The sequence below is a fragment of the Odontesthes bonariensis genome, chromosome 12, assembly GCF_027942865.1.
Source record: "Odontesthes bonariensis isolate fOdoBon6 chromosome 12, fOdoBon6.hap1, whole genome shotgun sequence".
NCBI classification, from domain to species: domain Eukaryota; kingdom Metazoa; phylum Chordata; class Actinopteri; order Atheriniformes; family Atherinopsidae; genus Odontesthes; species Odontesthes bonariensis.
The window spans coordinates 4404362-4429913 of NC_134517.1; the positions used below are offsets into that span (position 1 = coordinate 4404362).

Here is a 25552-nt window from a genome sequence, read left to right on the forward strand (position 1 = left end):
GCCATATTTCACATAGTGTTCCAACATTTGCACCCCCTTCTTTTTCTGTTTTAATGTTTAACAGCTGCTTAGCTGTTAAACTTTTATGAGGTAAACTCCATTTTCGTGGACAACCTTTAACATTACCCTTTTGAAATGAGTTATATGTCACATTATTGGTTTGTGCACAGCAAAAAGGTGGCCTTCATAGATTCCAGCACCACTAATCTAATGCTGCTAATGGCAAACATGAACAGAAACTGACAACATTTTAATCACGGTTATTAGAAGGATAATTAATCATCAGCTAAAAATCACCAATCATAACATCTCCGGTGGGAAGATTGAGTAAATACTGAGAGATGAGATGTTTTTACGGCCTGTGCTGCTTGTTCAGTCATTATGGAGCCCTGTGGTACAGCACAACCTTATTTCTGTCAGGAGGTGGGAAACACACACACAGTCATGTTTCATTCATGATCTTCTCTCCACATCCCACACCATCTCACAGCCGTCACACACCTGTGCACTGACAGATATTTACATAAAAAAGAATGTTGGACGGGTTAGTATCTGAGGAACTTGATGTTTGGGTCCTTCGGTACATTTCACAGCTGGTGAAAGTAGGGCTGGGCGATATGGGAAAAGTCAGATCACCATATTTTTTTTATATCAGTCGATATCGATATATATCACAATATAAAACAAATCACTATTTGGTGTTCCCTGCTACTCTTAATTGAGATTTGAAGATATCAGAAGATTCCTTTTTAATTAAATATTTATTTTCTGTCAAAGTTGAACATGCCATGTGACTCTATACAACTGTCTCAGATAAATATAGAAAAGGAATTTCAAATTAAAATCCTATATCTGACCGGTCAACTCCAAATAAATAAAAAAGTTCTAAAACTTAAATCTTAAGGCTTTAAAGTTTAACAGGAGCGTTGTCATCGGGGGAAGATTAGAACTTGTTACGGGCTGGGTTTGTAAAAGTTTGTATTCTCCGTGCTCAAACGGGTGGCACTGCTTCAGGTGATGAAACAGATCAGTGGTGTTCCCGTCTTTGACGGAACATGTGCTCGACACACTACTGTTTCGTGTCGGACTTCAAAAAATACCTCAACAACAAACTTTTCGGGCCCTTCTTATCAACAATGTCATCCCTTGGGCTGTGTCTTCCGAGGGAGCACTCGTTTTCTCTTTTTATACGGCTGCAGCAGCACAAACAAACAGGCCACGGCTAGCTGCTGGCATGGCTCTATTCCAGCCACGTGATTGGTTCAGCGCGGCGCAACTCTCGTTGTCATTGGCTATTCGTATTGTCTGTCAAAAGATGGACGAATGTAATCTATGGAGAAGTACATCGACCATGTTTCATATCTCCATGGAGGAAAAGTTATTCCTCGATAACTATGGTTATCGTTTTATGGCCCAGCCCTAGTTTGGAGGAATATGGACTGTGAAATACTACTTCTCTTAAACTCTAGGTTGAAACATGTGGGAACTTCCACTGATGGGACAGAGAGAGAAGTTGGATTGTGCCTTTACTGAAAAGCCTATTTTCTCTGTGTTCATTATTTCAAAAGTAAAACTCATAAATAGATGGAAACTCAGAAGTATGATGTAGTTCACCAAAAGTTTGGGGCTCTTCATAAGTCTGCTGGCTTTGTAACTGGAGCCTGCTGCTAAGCAGCTCCTTGGTGTAATTATGACTTTGAAAGTAGCCCGTTGCTTTTCTGCCAACAAAGCGCCTTGGGATAGCTTGGCATTCTCCCTCTTTATGTTTTTGTCTTGAATTTTTAATTCACATTTTTTGTTTGTTTTCTCTCCTACTTTGTCTTTGCCCTGTCATCTTTCCCATCCCCTTCCTTTCGGTCCCAGGATTGTTGTCTTAGTTTTTCCTTGTGCATTCTCCCACTGTTTGTTTTCCTTCCCCCACCCCGCCCATCCCCCTCAAACCATTTTGATATTCTTGTCTTGCTTGTCATCCTTCTCTCCTAAAAGCAGCTTAATTCTATCATCTTACAGTTGGACAGCAGTAATTACATTTATGACACAAATCCTGCTAGTCGCAGCAAAAAATGTTTGTGAGAGACTGTGTGTTTGAGTCTGTGACTACATATTCATCACCCTGCTTGTGTAGTAGTTTCTGCGATTTTGTGCGAGAACATTCTCTGATTAACCAGCCAAACACCACAAAGCTATTCATAACCCTATTTAGGTCATCCTACTACCAACTGCTTTACACGCAGTTTGGACCCAGAAATGTGTGCACATGCTGGGTGCTCGTCTGTGTTGGACTTTTTAAACTTCCTAGAGTTGTCCTTAAACTACGAAGATCAGGACTGAACCTTCGTCTGAGCTTCTGATTGATGCTGCTTTTAAAATCTTAAGCACAAATAAAATGATCACGTCTTTCTACCTACTCAGAAAAAACACACATCATCAAAACAATGGCCAAGTTTAAATTGAAGTTTAAAATGAACGTCGCTTTCTCTTCTGAGAGGCTGGGGGCATATCCACTTAGGGTTGGCAGATTTCAGACCGGCTGAAAGGACCACACTAATGGGTCAAACCGAGCAGGGTTTGTTTTAACTGAGGCCCTGGACACATGAACACGGGTAATTCTATATGTGCTTGCACCTATCATCCACATATCCATGGGTTTTACTTCTTTTTATTCACAGACATACTCCCACCTCCTCGTCTCATTTTGTCTTCTTGCCCTGGCATAGATTGTATGTCATGTTGTTGGTGTGTTCAAATGCTTTTTTATATGCACTGGCGATGTGAAGAGAAACCGCAAGGGCGCTCTCATCGGTGCCTGTCCTTTATATCCGTTTGGTGTATAGTAGCCGTGAAGGCAGCTACACACTGTGCAACAGGCATGGGAGGAACTTGGATGTGACATTATGGCAGATGTGTGCAGGCTGTACAATGAACTGTGAAAAGCAACAAGGATTAAAAGTTTGGTTTTTATTAGCTGACGGACTGAAGGTAACTGCCCTGTTTACTGGAATATCTCTTTGGATTTGCAGGAAATTCTAATCCCTCTGCTTTTTTGGTGCGGCCATGGTCTGAGCTGAAGGTCACATTATACTGACAAGACTTCTGCTGCAACATCTCAGCCATATTAGCTTCTATGTTTGATTTCCAGAAGTGACATTCATCTCATTGGGCTTCCATCAACACTGTTCAGGATTGTTTTGGTTTTTACACAGTGAGGCCAGTGTGGCAGTGATCACTCAGCGCCGTACAGAGGAGACGCGGGTCGCGGCAGTCACACTCAAGGACGATCATCTTACATTTCTGACGCGGTCAGGAATTTTGGACCTCCACAACAGCAGTCTTTGAACCTCTTTTTGTCCGATGTTAGACTGCCATTTTTAGCCATAACCAAAAATATCCCACAATTATTCCATGTTGGTCATCTGTCAGCTGGGATGGCTGAGAATCATACATTAGATGGACAGAGTCGGTCCGCCTATTAGCTTTTAATCCCAAATGTCTCTGGTGAAAGTTTGTAAAACTGCTAGGAGAAATCTGAGCACAAATCTAGGCATGTCTCCTGATCTTCAGTCTGCTTGCTCAGATTCTTTTGTCGTTTGTGACTGAAATAAAAATGTCAGATGTTGGTTTAGTCACTTGTGTTCTGAGAATGTTCTTGGCAAATGCAAACATGTTGGCTTGAGGAGTGAAAGGCCTCAGATTAGGGTGTGAATAAACAGAATAATAAAGGGAAAAACCTGGATGAGTTTAATCATGGATCTGCTGGAGTGATTCAGATATTACCAGCAGCCCTAATCCACTCTATTTGGAGCTTTTCAACTATGGATGAGCTCTTGAAAGGGTGCATTATACCTTCCTTAACATCACACACCAGCCCTTGATTCAAAGATTTGCTTTTGCATGCAATTTATTATTAGAAGTACATTTTACTTCTGGTGTGCAGCCAAAGGTACAAAGTCCTATAGGGCTGATGGATAGTATAAAGATAGTTAATAATGGTGATGCCAAATGTACCATTCCAATGTCTTAACACTTGCATTGACTCATTGCAAAGGAGATGAGAGAGAGTTCATATGGGCATAAACTCTGTCACTGACCCACAAAGATACTCTGTCAGGGTTGTGCTGACAGAGAAAATAACAGGCTTTGATTGGCCCTGAACTGAGCATGTGTTTGGTCAACATATTACCAATGACATTGCTTTGCTTTCCAGCCAAAGCACCATAGATGGCGACACCAGCGCAGTTAAAATAAATGTAATCACATGCACTTTCACATGCACACGCCACTGAAATATTAATTGGATTGTCCCAAACACACAGGTTAGTTGCCAAGCCCTCTGTATCCAACTGGTACTTTCTGTATAGAAAAAATATTTGAATTTGAATTCAGTGCATGAGGGTTCGGACTGGTGATGGAACAGGGTTTCAGTATGTGCTGCATTTCTGAGAGTTTCTGTTTGTTCAGCCACAGCATCACTACAGGCTTGATTCAGCATAGATTAATCCCATACAGTAGCCCTGTGATGTTTAATAATTCAGTCTGCCTCTGAATGTCATTTGGACTGTGTTTATGGATGAAAGTCTCACACACTGTGGCCTTTGTCCGTCTCCCCTGCAAGCAGCAGGCTTACATTATGCATGTGCATACTTTCACTGTGTCTTATCACTCTGTGTGCCATTCTGTGGGTTTGGTTAATGGTTGTTTAAATGGATGTGGAAGACACATCAACCCTCTCATCTCCTTTGCTCTGAAAATGCACACACACAAAGAGCAGCAGTGTGTATAGGGAATCATTAGCTAAAGTGATGCAAATTTAGCTATCATGAATCAAAGTGGCATCATATCGACAAGCCACAGCCAGCAAGGAATCCAAAATGTGTGTGTGTGTGTGTGTGTAAGGATTAACAGTATTTTGAGCTGGCAGCAGGCCCAGCCTTCCCCTCTTCCTCCCCATTTTTCTCTGTCCTCCTCCTGCCACCAGGGTTTTCCCTTGTGATTTTCCCTGGAGGAAATTTAATTTGCTCCCTCCCTGTTGCCGTGCCTACCGCCCGTTCTCTCCCCATCTTACCCACCATCAGTGTCTTCCCTGTTTTTAGTGGGAGACAGTGACAATCATATTACAGTACTTCTGGCCCCCAACCCTGCTTTTTTTCTTTGTCTTACAAACAATAATCCTCCAAAAGTAGTGGAGAAATCACTGTGGGCCCTGTAGCTGAGCTTGATCCAACTCCTGCAGCCGGCATGCCATTAGCTTTAACTGGCTTTGTGCTGCAGGATGGCAACAATTACTAGGTGGTCTGCTTCGTAAAGAGCCTGCCAGGTACACTCTGTTGACAACTTGTGAACTATTTTTGTACACTGGGAATCTTAAGCTTCTCTGTTTAGTTCTCCCCTGAAAACTTCCACTGTTGCTCTGGATTGTCAGCCTTTGCAAACCTCTTCATCATCCTCTCTGCTACATCCCTCCCTCCCTGAGTAATGCCTCTCACAGTATACTTGCTATGATGGATGGAGAGCCAGTAATAGTGAAACAGACCTTACATCCATCACAACAACAGCATAGTTTAGTGCATCACACTTTTTTGATTTGCCTTGCTCCCCAGAGTTCAGTCGCGTCATGTTCTTTCTGGCCCGCAGTCGGTGCCTTCGTGGGCTTTCCTTAAACCCAGTCACAGCAAGGCAGTGCAGGGATGTTTAATTGTCGGCTCAGCTAACCATTAGCCTGTTTCTTCCGTGTACATTGGGATTTGTTACTGCTGCTATGATACTCTCTCTCTCTCTCTCTCTCTCTCTCTCTCTCTCTCTCTATATATATATATACATATATATATATATATGATATACTATAACAACTCTTTTTTTTTTTCTCCCAACAGCAACCTCAACTCCTGTGGAACTCGGCCCGACCCTTGGCTTGAAGAAGTCCAGTTCCTTGGAGAGTCTCCAGACAGCCATGTCAGAGGTTAACAGGAAAAACGAGCTCCTTCCATTCCACCGTCCTCGCCCGAATATGGTCAGGGGACGAGGCTGCAATGAGAGCTTCCGAGCAGCTATTGATAAATCCTACGATGGGCCAGCTGAAGACGATGATGGTAAGGGCATGAAGTGTGCCTCACATGCACACATCTATGAATGTATATGTAGTTTCCGTAGCAAACAGATGTTTGGGCTCTCAAGGTCAAAGTTTGTGTTGTGATTGTGTTCAAAAAGCTAGATTATTTCTTTATGTCATTTTCTTTTTTTTTTTCTTTTTTTATTTCTTAATCATCTGCCACTAAGTGCAACAAGCCCAAATCCTGATTGTTCCACTGCTGTGCTTGAAAGGTCGGGGGCAGTTGTTTTCATTTTCTCCAAAGATATCTTTGCTCATTGCTCCCTGAAACTGCCCTTTTTAGACTTCCACTGCAGGACACTGTTTGCCTTTGCAGCTCTGCAGTTGCATCACATAGTAACTGACATGTTGAAGAGAGAATTTAAATGTGTTTGACGACTTGTGACTATGGTTTTATGGTAAAGACACACTGTAGCATGGAACTGCACAAAAAGCTTTACTTTTGGTTGCTTCTCTATCTCTGATGTTGGCGGCTGTTTTTCAGCTCCAGTTCATGCAGGAACTGCTGTCACATCACTGATTGGAGAGTGAGATATCCATACATTTCCTTCCGTCTCCATATGTTGCCATTTCCAAAAGCACAGCAATGTCGATCTTTAAATTTCACACTGAATCACTTACATACATCTTCGGTGCCTTTTCTAGATGGATTTTTAATCACACGATGATTGATGCATTCTCTCCTTACTTCCACATGCAAGGTGTACCCCAATTAAGCTTTCTCCAACAAAGTGTGACAAGGGCCTTGCAGCAGGCACCTCCTGCCTCAAAATATCAACACATATTCCATTCCCAGCTGTGTTATTAGCAGCTAACTCTTATCAGTCACCACCAGAGTAATGAGTCGGGCTGTTTCAGATCACTGCGCTCACAAAGGATAGGACTAATAGGGCATGTCAACACCACACACACACAGTGGCCACATCTGTCACCAGCTTCCTAAATGTTCAGTGCTTTCAGAGCTGCTGTTAATTGACAGAGAACACTTCTTTGAAGTGCACCGGGTATATCTCACTCTTCCTTTTCTTTTATACACTTTGCATGGGCTTGGGTCACTTCAGCTCCAGTCGTAAACACACTGAGCTGGATTCAGTTTTACCTGCAAACCACTGTTTTTTATGTTTGTGTGGGTTCTTGCCCTGAGTGAGCTAATGCCACAGTGCTTCACAGTAAATCAATCAGTCACTGAGTTTGGCATCTTATCAAATTTGGAGTGGAAGTCTGCTACTGTACTCTTATTTCATTTTATGGCTTTCTTTATTATTTGTTTGAGGGTGTAAGGTAGCAGCTGATAATGTGACTCAACAGATTTTGCTTATCTGACACACTTTCTGCAAACAGAATCATTGTTGGCCTTACCTTTTAAAAAGAAAGAAAGAAAAATACTTGATTCAGCTTTTTGTTTTAGGAAGAGAAAGAAGATACGTGTCATACAGGCTCGCTGTTTTATACAGCTGTGGTCATTTTGATTTTCCACCCTAACAGGAGGGCCAATGCCAGCATGAGCCTGTGAATCTGCAGCAAGACACACACAACTCTGTTCTGCTGGTAGACAGTCTCTGTAATTAAAGCTGAAGGGAATATCCATAGAAAATTACATCTCAATTGAAGTAACTGATTTGTTTTGGATATCTCATAAAATCTGATGAATGGCCTGTGCGGATGTGTGCCCTTTTTATGTCCCTTGGACTTTTTTCTGGTGTAAATGCTGACCTCGTCAGGACCAGCAGTCCATTTGGGAAACAATGTGAGGTATAATATCATTTCTGAAGTCCTGGTTAGGATGTGCCTGCTAGAAGGTTAGAATTAGGCGTAAACTGGTAATAGTCGAGGTTAGGTTTAAGGTGCAGCTCAGAATGTGTGGAAATGGTGAAAAAAATAGGAAGAGCAGTACAACCTTAATCATTGTTATTCAAGGCCGAACCTCCAGTCTATGGATGGAGTAATGAGGCGGCGCAGTTTAGCTTTGAACATTATTACTTTCTTATTTGTAAGAGTTAATTAGTTCACTGTAAGGGTTGATAGATTTGAGGATGTGGAGTTGGACAACCTGAAAAGAAGTCTATGGACAGGTTTATATTTGGGCTGTTCATAGATATTTACATTGTTGTGTCTTGCTTTCTGTTTTCGTTTGTGTTGGTGTACCCAGGATGCGGTCTGGTCCGTATTGTATGATGTTATTCTGTGGGGTTTAGCTCACAGTTATCTCATTTTAAGAAGCTGCATACTAACTGCGAGGTTCTCCAGTATTCATTCACACTGATGATTTTAAGTTTCTGGTCTTATTGATTTAAATCTAAAAATGTAAAAGTGAAAATAAGACAATGAAGCTCCCTTATTTTACTGCTATTAGTTGAAACATTACTTCTCCATCCACTCACTCTAACCCCCCTCTTGTTCTTCTCCTTCTACCGTTCCCTGCAGACGAAGGTTCAGAGCCAAGTTCAGGCCGTGACACCCCTGCAAGTAGTTCATCCCGCCAGGGGGTTGGTGATCAAACGGAAGAGAAAGGCAAAAAAGACAAGAAAAAGAAAGCAAAAAATAAGAAGAAAGAAAAGAGCAAGGTGAAAGGAAAAGAGAGGGAGAAAAAGAAAGCAGATGAGCCTGAAGAAACCGAAAAGAAGAGCAAGAAAATAGGCTTTGGCCTGTTGAGGTGAGTAAAGGGAATTTGCCCAGCTTCGGCCACATTGTGCCAAGCCGAGCTGTGATGACATGGACTACGTTTGGCATCGCAGCGCAGCGCAGAGCAGAGCTTCCTTTTTTTTAAAAGAATGTTTTATGGAGATCTGATGCTCACGAGCTCGTTTCCGACTGGCTCAGACACTCATCCCCACAATGTGTTTTACCAGATGGTCCTCTCCTGTTTGTTGCTTTGGTTAGAAGAAGGAATGAGTGTAAAATGTTCTATGAGAGGAAAATCATTTTATTGAATACAATATTTCTATTAGCGTTGAAAAGCTTTGCTAAATCAATTCTGTTCTTCTCCATGAGTATGAACCACGGTCAGAATATGTGCCGTGGGTCCTTTTACACAGCTGAACAACCATATTTGTCTTGTAATGTTGTTCTGTTTGGGATACATCCCACCCAGAACAACATTACTATTCAGAGGCCAACAAGAAGAAAGTGGAGCAAGCAATAGTTTGGGATTCCGTTTTGTGTCAACTTTCAGTACACATTTTTTTTCAGGATCACAGTCATTAAATTCCACAAGAACAGGTAACAGTGAGTAAATGTACCTCATTAAAGAAGTGAAGCAAATTAGGAATAAGCGAAGGCTGATATGGTTTTCCTTAGATAGAAACTTCTGGTGAAAAACAAGGTTGGAAAAAGCTGTACTAGTATTTGCATCTCTCTACGCAGCCGCTCACTCATTAACTCTCAAAACAGCTGGATTCTTGCCAGGCTCCGAGCCATCCGTTTGTGTCGGAAACAAGAAGTTTGAATCAGTTGTCTGAAACTTCAGTGAAGTGCCATTGTTTCACCTTAACTGTCCGTCACCTGCATCCAGGTACCCAGCTTCTACTCCCTCCTTCAGTGGAACTACAGAGGCTTCAAAGTAGAAAGCCCACAGCGTTCCATGTAAACTTCTGATTATAAGGGTAGTTCCCTCCCCCTACTACCCTGAAAGAATGGAGTGTTGCTCATCCATTGTCTATTTTATTCCATTCTATTCTATTCTGTTTATGCTTGCTCATCCACCGCATGTCCACACTGCTCAGTGAGTGGTTGACCTCACAGTAATGGGAGGTGCATGTGAGTTAAATGAGTTTTACATGTAAAATTAGTACAGCTGCAGTCTTATAATTGTGTGGTTTTTGTCAGACAATAGTTATAAAATCAGGTACTCCACGTTTACATATATTGGCCGTGTTTCAGTTGCAATTTTAGATTCAGATTATTTCCATCCAGGGAACCAATGATTAGCAGCTTTTTGGGAGCCGCAGCTTGGATGCTGTGTGGTTGCATCAAGGTGACCTCCTCTAGCTGTACCTCAGAGGCCAAACTTCTTCAACTTTGCTTTGAACAGGAGAGAAAGCTATTTTCTTTGTTTGTTTTTTTAAAACCTCTCTCGATTCGGGTGAAGTTTCTGCTTGCCTGTTTGATATTTTTTTACTTTTTACTGATACCTTTCAGCAGTTTTGGAACCCAGCTCTTTTTTGTTACTTATGAAGCCCTATCATGCACTCCCAGATACAGACAGACCACTCAGAGTGGTGCCCCAGTTTCCTTAAGAGGTGCCGAAAATTATCTGCCAGCGCTATTTTGTGTGATTAACTTTAAAAGTATGTATTTTCCAGTGTGAATGAAAGCCTTGAAGAAAAGTGTCATGAATGAGGCAAAGTGTTTCAATGAACCATTCCTACTCTCTCCTTTGATTGCTACCTTATATCAGATTTTTTTCCTATGTCGAGGTTGTTTGTGAAGTGAGATTTCACATGACCATTACATAGATACTGATCTCCAAAGAAACACTTGCATGCCATTTGATCTGCACAGTATGGTTGCAGCCTCTGAAAACACACTTACAAAAGCAGTCTGTTTGAAGCGGAACACAGGAAAACACTTCCAGATTTCAAAGTCAAATTTTATCACCATGATTATATCTCAAAATTGCATGTTATTTAAAGTGAAATATTAGGTAATTAGACTAATGTACACACATTTGACTTAATTGATGTTTAATGTGCTCTCTTTGAAAGTCACCACCTTTTCCTTCTTGTTTTCCTCATGCTCATTTTAGCACACTTTCTCTCTCGGGCCCCCAGTATTCAGTATATTAGAAACATTTATTTGATGGCAAAAAGATTTCTTTTATTTTGAGATGTTAGAATGCTATCTTTGTTATGCAGTTGAGCCTGTAAATAGGTTCATAATTATGACAATTTAGCTGAGTTTACTAAAAGAGAAACAGATGAACATTATGCAGCACAGTGTGTTCTTTCACTACAGTCCCATGTTTGGGAACCTGCTGCCCTCCTGTTTATGTGTTGTTCGTTCCTAACGTGTTTGGGATCATTGTCCTGTTGATGAGCCAGTTTCAGCCCAGCTTTGGCTGTCGGACAGATGGCCTCACATCTGACTCTAGAACACTTTGGTATCCAGAGGAGTTCATGGTGGACTCAATGACTACAAGGTGCCCAGGTCCTGTGGCTGCAGAACCAGCCCAGATCATCAGCCCTCCACCATTGTGCTTTGGAGCTGGTGTGAGGTGTTTGTGCTGATATGCTGTGTTTGGTTTCCTCCAAACGTGCTGCTGTGCATTATGAGCAAACATCTCCACTTTGGTCTGGTCTGTCCAAAGGGCATTGTTCCAGAAGTCTTGTGGTTTGTTCAGATGCAGCTTTGCAAACCTAAGCTGTGCTGCCATGTTCTTTTTAACCTGCTTTTGCAGTTGGTTTAGATTTTGTCAAATAAATAATGGCATGATGTAATGTATTAAATGTTTTTCTTCTGAAGATGTATTTACCTAATGTTCAATCCTGGTAAGGATTTATTTTATTCTATTATAATAATTTACATTTTTAGTTTTTGTTCTATATGACATAACTGTAGTAAAATGTCGGCTCATAAGCAAATGAATTGTCTATCCTTTATTTCAATGTAAAGTATTCAACATCTAGTAAATTTACTCAAACATTTTCTTTGGCCGCAGTTAAACCTTTCTTAAGAAAAAGTGGTCCGTCACATGGACAGCACTACTTAGATTTAGCCAACCTGTAGGCCTATATTCATCCAGTTAGAGTGTTTAACATTTAAATGGAAATACTGCCTGTTGTGCAGGAGTGAGATCGGAATCATACTTAGAGTGGAGCTGAATAAAGTAAAAATTTTTTTCTTTACTCGAAATGATCTTGAAGACTTTTGACTGCATTATGCTTTCTAATTGTAATGTGATTGCTTACAAAGAGCCCCGTTCTTAGCCCCGTTTTAAGTGCTTCAGAGTTAAGGGGAGATGATGGCAATACCTTTCCCTGTGTGTTCATGCATCTCTCCCACCGACCACTCTGCTTGATTATGGTTTGCACAGCCGATGCAGCACCCATGACAACATCTCCAGTTTAATCTAACCAAGTCTTCCCTCTATGCGGATGTCCCTCCAGCCTTTCATCTTATTACCCCCAACCCTATCACACTTAGCCACAAGTGCTGTAAGAAGCCATATGAAACACCCATGGATGATTTTAGACCTTCCTCTACACCTCACCGTTCGTCACCGTGAGAGTGTCTTGATAAGAGCCCTCTGATGAGCTCAACCTTTCTATCCTTCTCCTCTCTCTGTCATATTTCTGTAGCATACCCATCCTCCCCTCTCTCTACAACTATACCCCCTCATCGTTGCATCATTTCAATTTTTCATCTCCATCTGCTCCCTTCAGCTCCTGCTCCCTATCTGCATTTGATTGCATGTAATGGTGGTAGACTGAGAGGGCAAATTGAAGCTATTCAGTGTAGTTCAATCTAGGCCAAGCTGCTGATTTGTCGTATTCATCTGACGGCACCTTTGATTGGCCTAATGGTCTGGAGGAGAGGCAGTGTGGGTTACTGGTCTGTACTCCCTGTTATCTGGTTTTACAGCGGAGTATAAGGCTCATGTTTATCATTGGTTGGTTTACTAATTCCAAAGATTTCTTTACCAACTGCTGTTTTCTGTTCATGTATCAGCTGCAGAGACACTTATTATCATCTTCTTCAATAGTCTTCCTATTTTTCCCCCCTCCAAAAGAGGCCATTTTACTGGTCATAATGTGAATGAAGACAGAATTGAACAAAGTCTGTAAATGTAGTGATATAATTATTGTAAAAGAGTGCTATAATTGTTGACCCACAGATTAAGTCGAGCTCTGAATATCTGTTTAAAATGCCCTTTAATGTGGACAGATGGCTCTGTCATCTGAACTGTTGCCACCTGCCAATCAGACATGCCAGTCATCTGTGTGTGTGTGTGTGTGTGTGTGTGTGTGTGTGTGTGTGTGTGTGTGTGTGTGTGTGTGTGTGTGTGTGTGTGTGTGTGTGTGTGTGTGTGTGTGTGTGTGTGTGTGTGCGCACACACTGTGGTAACCATTCCACTATCATGAATATTCATGTGATGATTAAACATGATTGGTCACACAGTCGGACGCTTGTCATATAGTTGGCACATGGTGGATGTGTGATTTTGTGCGTTCTCTCTTCAAATCCTGCTGCAGTTGTGCAGCCTCCTCTGAACTTTCTTCCTCTGATCAATAAGGTAAATATTTGAATGTATCGTGCAACTCTAAGAAGGTGTACATTGTTCTGGCATGCCCTCTTAACGTGATGCTGCACACACCTAATGGGCGTTGGTGGAGAGCATGGCTCTGTTGCTGATTTATCATCTGTGTGTTTGGCTGGCTGTGAAAGGGAAGGGAAGGGAGAAGGACCTCTGTACAAATGAAAATATGGCAGCCTTTCAGGTGAGACTGGAAATGGACAAGGTATGGCAGACTGCCAGTGCGTCATGTTTTTATGATGTGTGTGTTGCACGTACATGTCCAAGCTGCTCATTTTCATCTTCAGAGTAGTGTGAATTTCTGATGAATCTATGGTAATGAATGCCTGGTCGCCTGCTGGCTTCTAATCATGCACTGCTGTACTTGCAGCTCGCTCTGCTGCTCTTGTTTGCGTGTTTGCTCCTCTCTTCAAATGGCAGCACCTCTGTTCAACTTAAAGTGCTTCGTCGTTGGGACTATTAGCCCACCACAACGGTTGGGCCCATTAGGAGTGACTAGCTCCATTGTGGGCTGTGTAATGGTTGAGCTTCATGCGAGGCCTATTAGCCCAAGTCTGTACTCTGCGCCTGTGTATTTTTGAATGTGTGCGTGTAGTGCATAGATGAAAAGGTTGATGGTAGAAAATGGACTTGGGCTGAAGTCCCTGTTATTTGAAAGAGATTTTCTGATTGGTGGTTCTGTCTGTGTTTTGGTAATGATGCCTTTTGGAGTTGAGTTAGTGCTTTTGCATGTACAGCACTAATGCAGACACTAGTATTTATTTAATTTATTTTTAAGACATCCAGGAAGACAGCTACTGTAAATGTTATGTCCATATTACATCATTAATCAATACTTCATCAACACAGTCAGACACGTGCAACTTGTTGCCAAATAAACCAAAGTCGTCCGACTTGATTTGCTTCATTCCAGAGCCATGCCCTCTTCTTTCTGTCATCAAACTGCACCTCACAAATATACATCAGACATAACATGTGACCACTCACAAGGGAAATGAGAAGCACTGATTATCTCATTACAATGGCACCTGTTGGTGGGTAGAATATATTGGAAATAATAAATGAAAATAATATTGGTATTATTTAACTGAAGTTGATGTGTTGAAGCAGAGAAAAGATTTTAGGGTCATATTGTAATGTCTGGATAACTCAGTGTTAGTCATAGTGTCTCCACATGTGCAGCTTTTGTGGGATGCTCCCAGGAAAGCAGTGGTCATGACCTGCCAAAGAGGGACAACCTGTGAACTGATAACAGGGTCATGGCTTAGCCAAGGCACAGTGTGTCCCACTTATCCACCGCTTGAAAAGGGCCGACAATGGGCATGTGAGCATCAGAACTAAACGATAGAACAGCTCGGTCTGATGAGCCTTATTTTCTTTAACATCATGTGGATGGTACTGGGGTGTTTTGCTGTCAAACCCTGCGTTTCACCACTAACATAGATGATACTACTTCTTTAACATCGTTGCTCATCAACTACACACTTTCATGGAAATGGCGTTCCCTGATGGTAGTGACATCTTTCTGCAGGATGCTTTTCCAGATCTCAGTTCAATCATGCATCTCTGAGATGTGCTGCCCAATCAAGCTCCTTCCATGGAGGCTTCACCTCAGAGCTTTCAGGGCTTTAAGGATTCACTACGACAGGTTGGTGCCAGATACCACAGCAGAGCTTCAGAAGTCAGGTAGAGTTCATGCCTCTGCAGTTTGGGGCTGTTATGACTGCAAAGGGGGACCTTCTCAAATTAGAGGGGCAGTCATTACTGTTTGTCACCAGTTACTGGAACATAGAAACTAGATGATCCATAGCATCAGTCTGATTTATTCATTTCATGTTTGGTCTCTTCCTGCTACAGTGGATGCCTCTCCGGGTGTCCTTTTAACCCATTTAGGCCTAAAACGCTTGGAAAAGAATGCCTGTAAAACCTATGGGCGATTTCAGAAAGACCCCCTAAAACCTGAAGTTTTTCTGGAAATTCAGCAATTGTGTCAACGCCTACTAAATGATTGATTTCTCAGCCTCTGTAGCAGATAGAAACAAAATTCAAAAAGTATTTGAGAGCTTACACCCGTGGCTTTCTTTGGAAATTGAGTTTATTTACATACACCTTCACGAAAATAGAAAATGTAAAAAGTAAAATGCAGGAACAGCACTATTTTCAATAAAAAATAGAAGTTCAGAGTAAGGTCCCATCTCCTGCTCCGTTTCTACACAGCCATCGTTGAAAGCATCCTCACCACATCCACTTCCAGAACAACCCGCTTCAAAAACAGTTTCATTCCCATAGCAATAACTCTTCTGAACTCCAAACATTGAGGACTGTCTATTTTATGCTGTCGCTGAGGACTGTTGTTGATATGAATTATGTACGACCCTTATGTATTTATGTGTGACGTATGTATGTGTCTGTTTGTATGTATGTCATATTATGTGTTCAATGTTATGTTGGAACCTGTACAAAGAGCTGTACGGTAAACAAATTCCACCAGCTTGGCTGTGTGGTCATTAAATTAATTAATTAATAAAAAAACAGTAATAAAATAAAATAAAAAGTAAAGTGCAGGAACAGCGCTATTTTCAATTAGAAAACAGTAATAAAATAAAATAAAATGAAATTTTATATTTAAATTATTTATTTATCTATTTATATATTTATTTTATCGCCAGTAATCTCTTCGTACTGGAGGCCCATGCCCATACACATTCCAATAAACGTTTTCATCTCCGGCACAGTTACGTGTGACCACCTTGCCATCTTTGCTCGAGCTGGAGTCTGATGTACCTGGTCACTGTATCTATTTGTCTCGGAAACGAGATGTGCCCAAAGCTCCTCAGTAAAAATATGATTAAATGCCTGCAACGGTGTGGCATCTGCAGGTAAATCGACTTTCACTCCTGGTGTGCGGTTGAAATCTCTCCGTCGATTACGGTGGTAATTGTCAGTCTTCCACTCACATTCAAACCCTTCAAAATCATCCTCGTCGTTATCGTCATCTTCAAACATATGTGCTAGCCATGAATCTCCATCAATTGGGTCAGCACGTTCATCAGCATCATCAAAGCCAAGAAACTCCTCACAATCGCTACCGTCTGAAAAAAGACGCGTACGCTTACCCGGCCTTAAAGGTAGAATAACGCAACAGCGCCCCCGGCTTTAAAGGTAGAAATGCGGCAACGCTTTCCCGGCTTAAATGGGTTAAGTATATGATTTTCACCTCTTTTGATCACTGCTATTTCACTCATTTCTGTTGTTATTATTGAAATAAAACAACATCCATTGTAGTGTGCACAAAAGAAACACTATTGAGTAGAATAAGCATATAGAAACACATAAAAGTAAAGAAGAAAAAAACAATTGCAGAGAAAATAGATCAAATACATACACACAAGTAACGTTATGTGACCCAGTTATAAATAAAGGTTGCAGCAGTTAAAATAAATTATTAAAAAATTACAGGGTCAGGTTTGAGTAAACATCCTGCAAATTCCGGGCAAGAAAGATCTCTTCAAATTTCCCTTGCAAAAAAAAGGTCTAAAATAAATAAATAAAAAGCTGCAGCTGTCTTCTGACCAGACGTTGCCTGTCATTGTTTCATAATGAGGGAGCACAAGCTTGAAACAGGGGAAGGACTCTGCCAATCAAACATCATGACAGGAAGTCATTGGGATGTCACTGACTGATGCCATGCCTGCCAATCATCAGTTCTGTGCGTGTGTGTGCGTGTGTGTGTGTGTGTGTGTGTGTGTGTGTGTGTGTGTGTGTGTGTGTGTGTGTGCATGTACTCCCCATCGTATCACACCTGTCAGTCATCCATTCCCTCAGGATGCATTCACCAATGATGGCATTGGGAGGGTGTGACTAAGGAGTGGCAGAGGGAAGCATCGACAAAAGGGCACGAGAGCAGAAAGAATAGGTGTAGTGAAAGTCCCAGACGTGTGTTCAGTTCTTTTCTGTCAGTGGGTTTTCTTTATCCAGAAACACACAACTGTCAGAGCCCTGAGCACCCAGCTCACTGTTCCATATCTGTGTTTTTACTTGTTTGCTGTTAAAGCAACACAAGAGACGTTTGTGAACCTTAAAACGATGTGCTCCGTTCTGCACCTTTACAGATAGATTTACCTTTACAGACCTGAAACTGCCCCAGAGCGCCTGGTGACTGAGATACTGCACCCCAGAACTTCAGCTCCCTGCCCTGCACAACACCATCAGGCTGCCATGTCACACACCTGCAACGAGATATAAACACACTTTCTAGAATAGCAGATGAATAAATAAATGAATAAGTAAATGAAAAAAGACCATTACAAAATAAATGGAAAAAAAGGAAAGAAAAAATAATTAATTCTGAAGCCACAAAGACACCCAGGGCAACTCTACGAGAGGAAGTGAAGAAGAATAGAACAAGTGTACGAACAGGACACGGGACAAGAACAAACATTTACTGCTGGAGGGAGCTCAGAGGAAAGAAAACTCACAAAAAAAAACCAGACACATGCAGTTACCTTCATTGTTGCTTCCAGTAATTACTCATCAGCTTTCTTGCACTGTAGCATATGGTTTGCTTGGCTCTGCCGGTGAAGTTGCTGAATGCAGGTTGAAATTCACGAGAAGAATACGTTTGTGATCAGCTCTCTGCTCTCTGCAGGCTGTGAATCGGAGGAGATTGAAGCTGTGGTTGATTTCTGTGATGCAACAAATGAAACATGTTCATTTACTCCAGATGTTTACTTTAGCGCTCAGCATGGTGACTAACAGGAAATATGTAACATTACAATGGTAGTGTGCGCATCTTGAAACTGAAATATAAATTATAGCCTTACTGTTATCACCTTTGTCTCACAGATGGAGCCTCAGTTCTGTTTTAGACTGAAATGGAAAAAAGTTCTCACGAACGGTTAAAGAAGTTTCACACCAAAGTCTTGGATGTTTGCAGACTTTTTTTCTCTGCTCTCCTGTGTACCTGTTCAGAGTGAATTATGTTGCACATGTATACGTTTGACCCATACGTCACATTCAGTCCTTCAGAAAGGTAAATGAGAAGTAATACAGATTCTTTGTCTTTTTTTATCACATATATCACAGTATAAAACGTATACCTTCTTATTCTTGTTAGGGCCTGTAATATCACACATTTTCTCTCTAAATTTTTGGTGGCTTCTAAAGGTTTCGGTTTTTCAGCATGACTACAAATTCATGTGTGAAGCTGTGCATGTGCAGGGCTCAGATGGAAGGTTGTTTCCACCACCGTGGCGTAACATCCTACAACTGTAGGGGAAGCCGAAGAGCAGACATTTACTGGATTGTGTCGCGGTGCTTTCAAACTGATTTTTCAATTTAATTTCATGGCTCTGCTCTACATGGTGCTTCACTTGTCCAAATACAGGATTTTAATGTTTATTAGTTATTTTGTGATGGCAATAAGGATTATATTTCATTTTATTGGTATTGCTGAAGGTAAGATTTCTTTTTCAGTCGTGGTAAAGGGTTTTGATTTAGTCTGAAAACATCCAAACGTGCTAAAGCCTCCCTCACCGTCTGCAGCAATGGTATGTTTAATAAAGTTTTGGAAACATTTGAGATATTGTCAGTGTTGACACTGAGACTGCACAACTGTTGGCATCTTGTTCCTGACATTTCTGTTTTATGAGGCTGATTTTCTGATAGATGGTGCCATTTGAAGGTTGTTTTTTGTTTCTTGTTCATCTTCACTTTGCTTCGACAGAAGGGAGCTTTAAGAAACTTCGGAATGTTTCTCACTTGCAAATGCGTCGCCATACATGCATCATACAGATTGTGGTGTTAGCTCATTAATATTCATAAGTCACCATCCTGTTCCCACTAATGACATGACAAGAGGTAATGTATTCATCCTAACTGGCTGCTAATCAGCTGCTAATCTTACGCCGGTATTCCTTGTGAAATGATCCTCAAGTGATGATGTTGGACGTTTGGACAGACTGTGTGTGTGTGTGTGTTATTTTATACCACTGATTTTTTTCCACTTAGTACTTTTAAGAAAATAGTAATAAAATGATGAATAAAAGAACTTGAAATAGGAAAAATACTGGAATGAGTCTTACCTGAAAGACCTTTCTTACAACAATGTGTGCAGTAGTTAGACTGAGATAATGCTTTGTGATTTAGATGATTGTCTTTGTTGAACAAAAGACAACTTGAAAAGGAAAAACGTGAAAATGGAACTGCTGACAGGCTGCTGTGGTAACTTCCAAAATGACTGAAAGAAGTAAAATGGAAGCAAATTAGATTTTAGCCTGCTGCTCAACACATTGATGTGTAAAAATGTCAAAGCAAGCCAATTTACTTCCACTTTAGTCATGTTGTGAGTCATTTTTACTTACCATCTATCTGTGTGTGTGTGCGCGGGTGGGTGGGTGTGTGTGTGTGTGTGTTTATACAAAGAATGACATAAATTATGTCTGCAGTTGCAGAACAGAGGACTAGAGGACTTTTTTTTTTAAATTCATCAGCATCTCTTACATCAACAACATTAGCTTTTTTCATGTATAATGAACTACATGGATACAACTCTGTGAAAAACAAATCAACCTCATAAATGAACAGCAGTGTTCCAGCTCTGTGATAGCATTAATGATTTCCCTCATTCACAGCTGCTGACTGTAGAAAGGTGTCTTCATTGAAGTATGTCTCATACGATAAGTTGCTGTTAGTGTCTGTACTAACTCTGCAGGTGTGCAACATTCAGATGACTGTTATACTGGAATGTGGTCCCCTTTAATGGCTGACTATGAGTAAATATAATCACTCAGCATGTATTTCTCTGCTGCTGCTAGATTCTGTTTTGCTGCACCCGTCTGGCTTATCCAATCTTGCTCTTGCCATTACTGACACTCATTACCCGCATTTATCTCAAACTCGGTTACCCAAAAGACCACCATTTCAAAGGCCAGCAGTAGTACATTTTTACGGAATGTATTTGTCGCAAAAATCATTAAACACAGTATGTGATTATTGTTCTTTTTTTATTTGAGGTTGTATTTACAAAATTCTGAGACCTGAAAAGGACCAGAAGATTTTTTGGATTTTGTTCCGATACATGCACATAAAATCTGTGTGCGTGTGTGTGTGTGTGTGTGTGTGTGTGTATGTGTGAGAGAGAGTGTGCTTATTTTTCACATGGCATGAGGTATCCATTATATTTCCATATCTCCCTTTTCTTTCTTAATCTTCTTTCTCCTTTTACTTTGTCCATGTGGTGGTAAATAATATTTAAATATGGTTGTTGATTTATTGTTATCGGTCTTTATCCTGTTGCCTCCTTGAGAAATTGCAGGGAACAGAGGGTTCGGAGAAGGAGATAAAAGGAAGGAGGTATCTAATGATTGAGAGAAAGTGATACAGTAAGGAAGGAAGTTGTTATACCTCTCGTGTTTTAGGTATGTAGCTCCAAAAGTACACTCACCAAACCCTTTTTTAGAAACCTTTTCTGTACTAACACTGGGGGGAGCATCAGTGAGAGGGACATTTTCATACTAGTCGCCATTATTAGATGGTAAATAGTGAATATAATTGGTCAGCAACAATAATCGCATAGACAAGGCAAGTCCACGAATTCATGTTTTTGATGGCAAGTCCTTACTCCATCTGCGGCCTCAGCAGAAGTTGATCACTCATCAGAATGCAACGAACCAAAGAGGAAGTGACGTAGAGCTCAGTGCATTTTGGATCATTTAAGTACGAAACAGCACGAAACCGAAGAAGCAGAGATAAACAAAGAAGTTGGAAAACGTCTTGTGGGCAGACGTTAAGTAGAGAGAAGGCACTTGATATATGGTCAGAGGACTATAAATCTGGTGGCTACAGTTATAACTTGTTGTGAACAACCCAGCTGAAAGGGCTGGATTTCCGTTTTCGGTCCGAGCAGATTTTCTTCTTCCTCTTGCTTTTTTCCTTTCTGGTTAAGTTTCGGGCAACAGCACCCCAAACGAGCAGCTGTTGTAACTGCGTGAAGTTGTCCTGGCTGTTCGGTCTGCTTTCAGTGTGAAAGTAAACCGAACCGCGCCCAATCAAACAGAGCCCTTTTTCCTTCAATGAGGATCTGGGGTCTGTTGTTAAGACATATCAAATCAAATCAAATCAAATTTATTTGTATAGCACATTTCATGTACAAAACAATTCAAAGTGCTTTACATAAAATACAAGCATTGCATCAGGGAGTGGAAGAAGCATTGAAAATACATAAAATAATATAAAAAGAAATAAATAAAGTAATTTAAATGAATTTAAAAACAAGCAACAGTCCAGATAAATTAAAAGATATCAACACTTTGCCTTCCTTGAATACACATGTTTAGTTGTTACTACCTGCAGCAGCAGCAGCTTTCCATCCTTTTTCTTTTCATATTCTGTGATAAACTGACACTTGAGGGGGATGACATGGAGCACTGGGAAAGCTGAGGAGGGCATGGTCGATGTTAAAGACAAAGATGTTTTACAGCAAGTGGAATAAGCACAATGTAAATGAGAGATCAAGATGAAGGGGTGAACAGGAGGAAAGACACAGATAGGATGAGTCAGAAATGAGGGTGGTGAGAGGAAAGGAACACTGCTATGGGGGAAAAAAAAGAGTAAAACGTAAAAAGGTGAAATGATGAAGGAGGGGTAAATGGTGGGGTTGGAGAGAGTTGAAGGAAAGGGTAAGCCTCTGTAGGTAGCAATAATTAGAGCAAGGCTTGTCCCCTGTGTGGCAAATACACACACATTCTGTTAATGCACACAGATGATTGCAGCCCTTCATTGCCCATTGAGTCCCCCTCTATGGGTGGTAAATAGGCTTTACCCCCCCACCCACCCAGTCCACATTATGCATTTCAAAGGAACCTTTTACCTTGGTACACGTTTTTTTTTTTTTTTTTATTAAACCTAAAACAGTGGACCAATTGTACTTCAAAAGTAGCAATAGATTACCTTTTAAATCATACATAAGCAGGTATAGTTGTACTTCAAACATATCAGCAGTATTAAATGGAAAATGTGTGGACAAATAGGATAATTAATCAATAAATTCACCTGATAAATAAAACATTAGGTGTGTTATAAGGCTACAGTATTATTAACTATTAAGCAGGCTCGAATGGTTCAGTTCACCAATTCATACTTGCTACATAGCTGTGCTGTAAAGTGTAAAAGCTTCTGGTTTGTTTTTTTCTTTTCAAGCAACATTTAAGTGGGATATAAATGATTGCATTCTTTATTTAGCTTCTGAATGGCTCCTGAAAGAGATAAAAATCACACCCACCACATTTCATGGCAAAGATTTAGGAATATCAAGAAAGAGACGAAAGCGCTAACCCTAACCCCTATACACTATGTAGTGCTTTTTCTCTAAAAACACACACTCAGTGGGTCTACATGGTGAGATTAATTGGATTACAGCTATTGTTGGGTTATGCTCCCTCTTTGAGCAAGGGTAATTATCCTTGGATATATGGCGGTGAATGAATCGAATCATAGGCACAAAGCATGTCATACCCCGGTATGATAGGTGGCGCTGTACCCATTTGAACTATTGCTAATAGAGCCACTTCCTGTTGACCTCTTCACCACCACCAACAACAACAACAACAAACTCAGGCATTGTAGAAAGATGGCAAACGAAGAGCAAGATTTCTAAGGCTGCATCGAACGGTAACGTTGTGTCCGCTGCCATGTTGGATTAACACTCTACAAGCTTCGGTGTCGCGCATAGACGTCGTCATCGTCTTGCTGCCCCCCCCATTCTGTGATTGGTTCCCTAACTGAGGCAAAAATAAGGGCGGTGGTTTCCAGGCTGCCTTTGAAGTGTGAATGAAATTGCGCGCAAAGCAGCATGGGAATTCCCAGGCTAGGTGTCTACATGAATTTAATAACTCTTATTGTAATTTAGCCAATAATCCGATCTTTTCAGTGCCATGTAACCCCACTGACTGATGAACATAGCAGGGGCAGTATGGGGTTAAGTGTCTTGTCCAAGGTCTCTTTGTCACATTGACAGTTTGGGATCCAACCGCCGACACTTCAGTTGTAAGACGACCAATCTACCAGCGTCACTATGGCCACCCCACTTTTTGTGAAACAAGTGATGACATGTAATATGTAATGCGTTGATGTCCATCTGAGGGCATCAGGGATACACCAATGGATTGGTTCAGATTATACTTGGAAAATTAAACCTTTTATGTTAGCCTGGGTGGCCATGTATCATCAATTCAATTCAATTCAATTCATTTTTATTTATATAGTGCCAAATACAACAAATGTCATCTCAAGGCACTTAGATAGTAAGTCCAATTCAAGCCAATTGGAATTCAATTAATTAATAATAATCATAATTCATAAAATAATCCAATTCGTTCATATAGAGCCAATTCAAAAACAATTTCCTAGCTAAGAAAACCAACAGATTACACTGAAAACTTTTTGTTTTTCGGTCCAATCTCCCGGCCTGAGCGTGCCTGAGGCGACTGTGGAGAGAAACGACTCCCTTTTAACAGGAAGAAACCTCTGGCAGAACCAGACTCAGGAAGGGTGGCCATCCGCCTCGACCAGCTGGGGTTTGAGAAGACAGAAAGGGGGGGGGGGGGCGCGGTGGCGGCACTGTAACACCATTCAAAGGATATCTGTTGGAACAGGGAAACACGAGTTAATGACCACAATAATATCACATATACATAAAGAGAGTAAAGTGAGGAAAGGTGTGACAGATGAGGCCCCCCAGCAGTCTAGGCCTATAGCAGCTTAACTATGGGATGTTTCAGGATTACCTGAGCCATCCCTATTCAAGGTAAACACAAGAAACTTGTGCTAATGAAAAAATAAATAAATAAATAAATAAATAAATAAATAAATAAAGGACCAGACTCAGTGAGTAATTCCCTATACTCCCTATATAGATCTGCTCCTCACACCACAACAACCATCTTTTTACAGCCACAAGCTACCTCAGCCTCTCACCAACTGCACACCAGTCACAGCGGGGTGGGGATGCAAACCCTGGTTCGGGTAGGGGGAGAAATAAAAGAGGTAAGATAAGCGGGAATGGGATTCAAACCCTGGTTCGGGTAGGGGGTAATGAAAGTATAGAAGGTGCCAGAGGTGGAGGCAGGACAAGACACACTAGCAGATACAGCAGACAAATTCACCTAAACAGTCCTATATTCACTAAAAATACCAGCAAAAACAAAGCCATACAACTCACTCTCACGAACTGCACACCAGTCACAGCGGGGTGGGGATGCAAACCCTTGTTCGGGTAGGGGGAGAAATTAAAGAGGTAAGATAGGCGGGAATGGGATTCAAACCCTGGTTCGGGTAGGGGGTAATGAAAGTATAGAGGGTGCCAGAGGTGGAGGCAGAACAAGACACACTAGCAGACACACTATCAGATTCAACAGACCTAACCATAAGCTTTATAAAAAATATAAGTTTTAAGCCTGGTCTTAAAAGTGGAAAGGGTGTCTGCTTCCCGGACATTTACTGGCAGCTTATTCCACAATAGAGGGGCCTGATAACTAAAGGCTCTGCCTCCCATTCTACTTTTAGAAACTCTGGGAACCTCAAGTAAACCTGCAGTTTGGGAACGAAGTGCTCTGTCATCCTCTGCTCCTTTATCATGTGGGGTGCCACAGGGCTCAGTTTTAGGCCCACTTCTCGTTGTCCTATATTTGCTTCTGCTTGGCTCCATATTGAGGAAGCATGGTGTGCTCTTCCACTGTTATGCTGATGATAGTCAGATTTATATCCCTCTCAAAAAGAAAGATGGAATCTGTGCTAATTCGCCTTGAAAACGTCTTGAGGACTTAAAGGCCTGGATGGCTCTCAACTTTTTAGGGCTCTAGACTAACTTTTTGCACTGGTTGCACTGGTGCGCCCAAGAAAGATTAACAAACTTTTATGGTGTTTTTTTTCGACCTCATCGCATTCAACACCTCAGTTTTTCAAGTTCACTCTTTTTTAAAAAGTAGCTGTCTGTCTTTTTAGGCAATATTGACTAATAAATGATTAATTAACAATCTGGTCAACACAAAGTTATTTTCTTTATTTGAAGCACAATTCCACAAGACAGGTAACTAACAGAAAAGGGTTTGTACTTACGACATGGGCCTAATGTGTCTCTGTTGTGGAATGAAAGGGAGGCTTTCGGAGTCGCGGAGACTTTTTTCCCTCGAACTGCT

At 41.1% G+C, this 25552-nt stretch overlaps 1 protein-coding gene across 7 annotated transcripts in view; it reads left to right on the plus strand.

Moving 5' to 3' along the window:
* The window catches only part of pard3bb (par-3 family cell polarity regulator beta b), a 275337-nt gene that overhangs the window by 149975 nt on the left and 99810 nt on the right, over positions 1-25552 (plus strand). For all 7 annotated transcript variants that reach the window (XM_075478942.1, XM_075478941.1, XM_075478945.1 and 4 more), the window contains 2 exons: positions 5871-6086; positions 8531-8759. In XM_075478942.1, the coding sequence (XP_075335057.1) occupies positions 5871-6086; positions 8531-8759 (445 nt within the window). The remainder of the gene's footprint in view (positions 1-5870; positions 6087-8530; positions 8760-25552) is intronic.